At 48.9% G+C, this 8,524-nt stretch overlaps 1 protein-coding gene across 1 annotated transcript; it reads left to right on the top strand.

The window, feature by feature from the left end:
* The first annotated feature begins 6,121 nt into the window (after positions 1-6,121).
* LOC141943768 (histone H1.01-like) lies at positions 6,122-6,870 on the top strand. Its single transcript, XM_074869428.1, has one exon. The coding sequence runs from the start codon at positions 6,137-6,139 to the stop codon at positions 6,800-6,802; it is 666 nt and encodes a 221-aa protein (XP_074725529.1). The 5' UTR covers positions 6,122-6,136; the 3' UTR covers positions 6,803-6,870.
* Positions 6,871-8,524: the final 1,654 nt, after the last annotated feature.

The following is an 8,524-nucleotide window of genomic DNA, read 5'->3' as shown; positions in this document are numbered from 1 at the left end:
TAGATGGTGCATTTCATGGACGGACGATGCATCTCTATGGCTTGTGACCAAAAGGCCATCGGTGATCCAGTCGATCCAAAGTTGCCATCCCCACGGAGGTGCTGCTCTGCTTTCGGGACAGAACTCAGAAAGGGTATAAGTTGAGTAATGTGGGTGCCTTTTGGAATGGTTACTGGTGGGTAAGGAGTAGAAATCATAGCACAAATTTGTCCAGTAAAATCGGCATCAATAATTCCCACATGCACAATTAATTCATTCAAAGTGCTGCTAGATCTCCTGATTAATAAAGCATCCAACCCTTGCCCTATAGGTCCTTTCGCATCAAGCGGCACTTTAACAATGTCTTTTGTTAAAAGTGTTACTGTGTCAGCGGTGGATACATCCATCCCTGCGGAGCCGGGGGTTTCGGCTGTGAGCCGCTCACAGAGGGGCGATGAGGAGCCCCTGATGTGCGGGAGGGATTTTGTATCTCTTGCGCTCTTTTTCCTGTTTCCCTGGAGAGGCTGTCCACTGGCATGAAATTTAGACTGACACTGTGTAGCAAAATGACCGAGTTTCCCACAACAGTTGCAGGTTATCCCTGCAGAGCTGTTTGCTGTGTTTTTTGAGGACTTATTAACAGGGCAGCTGGCTTTAACATGGCCTGTCTGGTTACATCTAAAACATCTTTGTGGCTTATCTTTTAGCGCTGTAGCAAGGGAGGTAACCATACGTTCCACTGTCCCAACCTTAGAACACACGGCCACCATGTCTGGAATAGAAGGATCTCCTGGTAAAGCCTGTGTTATCTTTTGACAGTCCTCATTAGCATTATCTTTTGCTAACAGTTTGCACATCATTTGTCTTAACGCCTCATCTTTTACCTGGTTTTCCAATGCTGCAGATATTTTTTCTACAAACTGTAAAAAGGGTTCTCTGGGGCCTTGGCGGATAGCAATGTATTTTTGCTTCGGAGCTGCCATTTCCATGGTTCACTTTAATGCCGTAATTCCTATATGTTGGGCCTGTTCAAGAGCAATCGGAGGCCATGTAGCTTGCAGCTGAGGGTTACTAAACGGCCCCTCACCAAGCAAAGCATCCTCTCCAAGGCCTAGCCTCGGGTCACCCTGTGGCAGTCGTAGATTATTCTGTGCGGCTGCGCGTGCCATCTGCCTCCAAGTAGATTGAAACACTTGCAATTGCACGGGATGAAACAGCACTTGTGCAAGATGCGTAATGTCATATGGACACAGCAGATCTGTGATGATTATTTGAATAAGTTGCATCACCTCAGGAGAATTGATTCCAAATTTCTGTGCTTTATTCTGCAAATCCTGCACCACTTTCCAGCTGATTGGATTGTGCTCATCGTGCTCGTTTGTGCCTGCAGAAGCTTTGAAAACAGAGAATGGACCAGGAGCCTCTGCTGCTCTATCTACAGGCTTTGGACATGCCGGTGTTGGAGAGTACAGGCTGAGGCGTTCAACTAGATTCCAGTTGCCAGCTTCGGCAGCGTGCTTCCTAACTCCCTCCCAAAATCGATCAGGGGATCTTGGGACTACAGTTATTGTGGATGGAGGGAGAGTCCATGGCTGGGCTTTTTTCACTATGGTTTTATCTGCAAGATGCAGAGTTCGCATAGCGGCAGTTAGAGCTTCTTCTCCCTCACTTTCATTTTCGCTCTCACTTTCCGGCTCTGTGTTATTCGCCGGATTCGTCGTATTTTCCTCCTCGGGGGGGAGGGCGATGGGGTCACCCTTCTGCTGCTGCGCCGCTAGGGGCCGCTGCTGCACCGCTAGGTGAGAAGGGCCCCTCATCGCCCCGAAAAATATTTAATGGCGGAGGAGGAGGAGGTGGACGAGGGCGTGATCTGCTTTTGCCCGTGAGGGGTTTCCTGCCTGCTACCGCCGATGCTGCGGCATCGGCTTCATTTGTCCCTTGGCCACAATCTTTCCCCTTCCTAACATTTTCTGGTTTCTCATCTTTCTTTTGCTCATCATTCGCCTCACATTCTGCTTTCCATTCTTTCAGGGTCTCGCTTAATAGACGCCATGTGGTCGCCAACTCACATGCCTCTTTCTGTCCTTTAGAGACCTCATCCAATATTTTCCATCCTACTGCTTGCCATGCACTCACACTGAATGCAGTTACTGTTGTGGCTTCAAAGCCTTGCATCTTACTTCATATCAAAATCCTTTTCAGGCTTTGTTCTGTGGTTTTAACTCCTTTTCTTTTTAATAGGGCTTTCCAGGTAGACGAAATCATCTCCTCTTCTTTTGTTTATTGCTGCCCCATTTTAACAGTTTGGTCCCCGGTGGCTCACCTTTTTAGGTGTTGAAGTTCAGGTCTGGACCAAGCAGATTCCCTCTGATCTCAGCTTCATCGGGTTCCATCTCTGCAGTTCTTCCCACCACCACTATCCTTCTCCGCAGCTCTCCCCGCCGCAGAGTGCGTCGCCTTTAAATGATCACTTCGCCCGATCACGTCGGGGTCACCATTTGTCGCAGTAGACACGGACACGACAAACATCAGATTGTGCAAAATGGCTACTTTATTGTTCTAACAAGCCTTTTTATAACCTTCTTCAAAGTGTGTGTTCATATATGATTGGTTTACTTAGTAACTAACGGTTCATGATTGGGTAATAGTTTCCCTGCTGAGTTGTCAGGACGGCTTCTCTTATCTTTGTCTTGCAGTTCCTTAATCTAGTTTACATAGCTCTTCTCGGGACTCTCTGGCCCCTCATGGATACAACGGAATTTCGTCAAGGCTAAATTCTTCTTCACTCAGGCTGGTGGCAGACCCGCTGCCTCCCCTGTCATAAGAAATCTTAAAAAACATCAAAGATCAAAACGGGCCATAACACATCATGAACTCACCCCAGATTGCCAAGACAAAGTGGAATTATGGGGGCCTGGAGAGATTATTGCTGCCTCTCTCTTGGCCCCAGGAATTGGAGTTGCAAAAGACCTATCCACCTTGAACAAAATGGCCTCTTGGAGTGTAAAACCATTCAATTTAACATCTAATATAATAAGTAGTTTGTTGATGGACATAGATAGTGTAAGGCATGCTGTTTTGCAGAATAGAGCGGCTATAGATTTTTGTTACTGGCACAAGGACAAGTATGTGAAGAATTTGAGGGCATGTGTTGTATGAACCTTTCTGATCACTCTCAGTCGATATCTAATCAGCTTCAGCAACCGCAAGATAATATGCATAAGATTCAGCAAGTTTCTTCTCCTTTGCATGAGTTTTAGGAAATCTAGGGTGGCCAAAGTGGATTACAGAGCTTTTGAGAATGTTAGCAGGACCAATAATAATAGTGGGATTATTGATATGTTGTCTTCCTATTTTAATGACATGTTGTCTGTCTTGTGTGGAAAATAGCACGGAGGCTTTAATAAAAAGAAAGGGGGGAGATGTGGGTGTGCATGCTGGCTTACTGAACTTTCTGCCCACACTGACAATGGAAAAGTACAACCAGCACTCGGGCAGAAGATTAACGACGTCTGAAAACAAGAAATAGTTACCAGAGGCCAGAAGAAAAGAATGTGCTCGTTAAGGAAGAAACTGATAAAGAAGGGACCTTTTGGAATTGCAAAAGCAGGAACTTATCTACTGGCTGTGTGCGGGTAGCAATGTTTGTGGAAAGTACTGAGGGGAGCTACTTTTAGAAAGCATAAGAATATGTAAAGGCTTGCTGATATTTTTAGAAGGCACAAGAGTATATAAGGGCTTGCTTGCTAATAAAGCTTTGAGCTTGACTTCCAATCATATTGATTGTCTGTGGTCTTGTCTCCTGTGGCCTGCACGGGATTTTGTCCCCACAAGAGGGAAGCAAATGATCTGTGAGTTGCTTCAACACTCAGGTCTGCTCTTCCTGTCTTCTGGTTTATGACTGTCTTTGATTTGACCTACACTGAAGGGGAGATCATAACGTTTTTTTCCTATGAGAACTCACGGCCTGATACTACCAATCGTCTTTTCTTGGTCACAAATATATCACACAGTGGGCGGAGATAATCTCCGATGTACAGAAATATAACTTACATGTAGTAATGACAGGCTTGAGAGATCAGAATCAAATCTCTAAATACTTTGCAGTTTCCAAATAAGTTAAGAAACAATCATGGCAATGAAAGCAAAAAATGGATGTTCTGTTTCTATTTCCGGGAATCTCAGAGTCCATTTCTGCCTTAAAGAATTTTGGAGAAATAAAACGCTTACTAGGAATCTTTCAAAGGTTGATAAGGATGACAATATTCCTTGTTGTACGAGTTCAGAGATTCGACAGAAACCTGCCATAAAGTGTGTATAGCTTGAAACAAACAAACCACTTATATGCAGATACCAGTGGACTAGAGTCTTACAAAATGTTAGCTCCACTGCCTCTGAGAGGACTTGAAATCTCCGTTCTTTATTACCATGGGGTAATAAAGTCTAGAAAAAATCTTTTCCTCAGACTGCCAGCAGTTCTGATACAGTGTTCAGTCATATGGCTGAGGACCTTAATCTTCCTCCATTATAGGAAACAACCATCAGTTAAAATGGGAATTAAAATTAGTTTCCAATGTCTGTGTTTGATCAATACACAACGCACAATTCTGCAGTCTCACACTTTGCAGTTCTGCCATACTCGTTATCACAGTCAGATCACCTAAAAAACGTATTTCCTTCGTTTCACAGGCTAAAATGTATTCGCTGGGAGACGTCACAAATCTGTATTTCTTCTCACATTTCACCTCCAAGCAGAGAAAAAACCCGGTATATTAAGTTACTAGAATAGTCCTTTCTTTGATTGTAGTCCATTAGCATTCTCGGTTAAACATGCGTAATCAGAAAAGAATATGACATCTCTTGTATGTCACATGGAGATTCAAGTCAGCATATTTGTGTTTTTTCAGTCCCAGGCAGGGGGAACTCTACGTTGTACCGTCATTTCATTCACCCTGTTAGACCTTCTTTTAGCCGTTGAAAACGAAGGAAGAAAGTGAGAATTCATCTATTGTTTGGAATACGGAGCTGTCACTGATCCAGGGAAGGAACCTTCTTGAAAAGATGTAAACTCTTACCTTACTTCCGAAGGGAACAAAGCGGTGAGTCACCAAATGCTGTTATCAAAGCAAAGCACTTACAGCATCAGCATTCATTCATTAGAACAGAGAAATCACTTTCGCATAATGGGGTCCTGATTACCGAACATACCCTCAAAGGACCGAATTTTCAGCTTTAACTTCACATCCAGTTCAAATTGCATTACACCCCAGATTCTATTTCCAATCAATTTTAACAAAGCGCGATGCAAAGACAAGTAGTTTCTATACGTTTTAAGACTAAAACCCGATGTATTGCAATTGCAACTATCCTGACTCCTGAATTTAACGAACGTAAGCGACTCTGCTGAGGTTACATTAAAAGTGCAATAGAGGAACATCAGCTTTCAGAGGGGCGCGTCGTTGGTTTGTCCCCCTGAAATACCTCAGCAAACGTAAAGTATCATCGCCTTTCACCCACGCTGCTAAAGCACAAACGTGTCCCTAAAAGGCATTAGCTAAGGCACCGTGGTCGCTGGAGGGACACTGAGGGGGATTGTGTGATTTCGGAGAGAAGCGGCTCGGCCGAGGGAGCCGGCTCTGCATCCGCGTCCGGGACCAGGGGGCGAAGCTGTGTTATTTCCTCGGCTTTAGTATCAATTTACCCGGAGACCAACCGTTCTAACCACTCTGGGTTTTGCCCTGCTCTGGAGAGGACTTTCTAAAGCACAAGATTTCACGCAGGCAGTGTCTACTGAGCCGATATTATAACTTTGATTTAAAAGATAAACCGAAAATTTCTCTCTCCCGAGGTCTCTGCGGCTCCACGCTGAGGAGTTTCTGGGGTCGCTTTTCCCTCATTTCTGCTCCTTCCAACGGGAAACTCCGTTCGCAGGTGGGACAGACACCCCCCTCCCCGCCCGCGAAGAAATGGGGTGCTCCGGCAGTAAATTTCGGGAGGAAAAAGCCCTTTTGGGACCGAGAAGAAACACACTGGGCGCGGCGACGGGGGGCGGGGCGGGGCGGGGCAGGCTGCGCCAATGAGCGCGCGCGGCGCCGCTATAAAAGAGGGCGGCGGCAGCGCGTCCGCTATTGCCCGAACTAACTGTGTGGGGGGCGTCATGTCTGAGACTGCGCCCATCGCCGCGCCCGACATTGCAGCCGCCGTCCCGGCTCCGGTGAAGTCTCCGGCCGCCAAGAAGCCGAAGAAGGCGGCGGGCGGCTCCAAAGCCCGCAAGCCGGCGGGGCCCAGCGTCACCGAGCTGATCACCAAGGCCGTGTCCGCCTCCAAGGAGCGCAAGGGGCTCTCCCTCGCCGCGCTCAAGAAGGCGCTGGCCGCCGGCGGCTACGATGTGGAGAAGAGTAACAGCCGAATCAAGCTGGGGCTCAAGAGCCTTGTCAGCAAAGGCACCCTGGTGCAGACCAAGGGCACCGGCGCCTCCGGCTCTTTCCGCCTCAGTAAGAAGCCTGAAGAATTGAAGGAAAAAGCCCCCAAGAAGCGGGCGGCCGCAGCCAAGCCCAAGAAGCCGGCGATCAAGAAGCCTGCCAGCGCTGCCAAGAAGCCCAAGAAAGCCGTGACAGCGAAGAAGAGCCCCAAGAAAGCGAAGAAGCCGGCGGCCGCTGCCGCCAAGAAAGCAGCCAAGAGCCCCAAGAAGGCGACTAAGGCTGCCAAGCCCAAAAAAGCGGCGGCGGCAGCGAAGAGCCCGGCCAAGGCGAAGGCGGTGAAGCCCAAAGCAGCCAAGCCGAAAGCAGCCAAGGCGAAGAAGGCGCCCCCCAAGAAGAAATAAATGATCCTGAAAAAAATTGTCATCTGCCTTGCAGATAAACCTAACGGCTCTTTTAAGAGCCACCCAAACTTTCCCTAAAAGAGCCGAAGCAATTTTTAAGGTTCTATTTTGTGTGTGTGCGCGTGCGAAATTTTAATTTCCCTTTTTCGGCACTGCTCTTGCTTAATTAAGGGGCGATCCGATAACCGCACAATCTAACTCTGCGGGTTCTCCGCAGGTGCCGGGCAGCACTGCAGCTGTGTTCACCGCGGTACATACAGCCCGCTTCAGCACACCCCCCCCTCCCCGCGGGCGTGGGTGCAAATAGCTTCCCGTTAGCCGCAAAAAAGGTGCGATCCCGAAGTCCCCGTGGAAGTCGGGCAGCACTCACGGCACCCCGGCTTTTGGGGGTCGCGGGCTGCTGCGGCTCCCCGTAGCTTCTCTCCGATCAGCCGGGGGACGAAGATCCGCGCTCGGAGGCGCTCCCGCCCGTCCCCCGGAGCTCCCCCGATTTCGAAAAGCCCGCGCTGCGCAGAGATTGGCCGCTGGTTTCTCTGCTTAAACAGCAGTTTTCGGGTTAAACAGACGCTCCACTTCTTTTTTATCTTCCCCTCGGCGGAAGAGGCTTATGAACTTCCTGGGTACGTGCTCGCCTTCCTCCTACGGGCTTTTTCACTCCCAGTGCAGTTCTGTCCCCTGCAAACTCGTCCCTTCCCTGGAGATTGTAAGGCGAGGAGGGTCCGAGAGGCACGGCTGTTTGGAGCTGCCTTTTGAGTAGTCCTCGGCGCTGCTCGCCGGTCCTCGGCTTCGGTGCTGAGCCCCTTGCTCCTTGGAGCTGCTGGGCTCCGTTCTTAGCTGGAGGCTCATTTTGGCAACGGAGACGCTCGGAGGCAGCTCTGGGCGCGGTAGGAACCCGCCGGGGGTCAGAGCTTCCCGCGCGTCTCCCCAACATCCCGCCTGCCCCCCAACCCTGCAGCCACCTCCTTTCCCCAGTGACCCGCCCGTACCCTCCTTCCGTCGGCTTTTCTGCGCTCAACCAATGCCCTTCGCCCCTCGTATCTCTGCCCGGGCGCCCGCAGTGGGAAGCAGAAGGCGGGAAGTGGTGGGGAACAGGCTGTTTCCTCGCCTTAGCCCCAGTGCTGGGACCACCGCTTCCCCAGCGGGCAGGAGAACGGGCAATTTCGTGGAATTACCTGCTCAGCTCTCAACAAAGATGGCTGATCTCAAGTCCCTAGCTGTTAACCTCGTATATCAGAAGGGAGTACCCGAAAACGAGGTCCCTGCAGTTTGAGGGAGAAGTGGTGGGATTGGATTTTGCCAGTATTTGTGTTTTCACAACGACTGTCCACGTCCTAAATCCCTGTACTAAAAGGCCGAAGATTTGTATTTGTATTTGATGAAATACAAAACAGAGCCTCTATTTTAAAGCCCTGTTCCTAAAACGCTGTTCTTTCTTTTCCTCTGCATTGCCCCTTAGGGTGCATCCAACTTTTCGGTCCTTGCTCGGATTTATGACCTCTTCCCCTGTGTACAATACAAACCTCCATACACATCCCACTATTTTTCTGAAATTACTGGGCCATATCACTTTACCCCAACACCCTGATTTTCTGAGCTCACATGCCTGTACCCCTGTTCGGGATGGAGATGTGCCTATCAGACTCTCACAGTTACCATAAAGGAAGGGTGTTGGGAGTCATACCTATTAATTCTCAAAGGGTTTCACCCAACTAGGTGCACTGA

The sequence above is a fragment of the Strix uralensis genome, chromosome 5 (assembly GCF_047716275.1).
Source record: "Strix uralensis isolate ZFMK-TIS-50842 chromosome 5, bStrUra1, whole genome shotgun sequence".
In the NCBI taxonomy this organism is placed as follows: domain Eukaryota; kingdom Metazoa; phylum Chordata; class Aves; order Strigiformes; family Strigidae; genus Strix; species Strix uralensis.
The sequence above is the reverse complement of the archived record's forward strand: the minus strand, read 5'-3'. Positions and strand labels throughout refer to the sequence as shown.

What these genes read in the sequence shown, in the direction of transcription:
- LOC141943768 (XM_074869428.1), top strand. Translation starts at nt 6,137, where the DNA reads ATGTCTGAGACTGCGCCCATCGCCGCGCCCGACATTGCAGCCGCCGTC.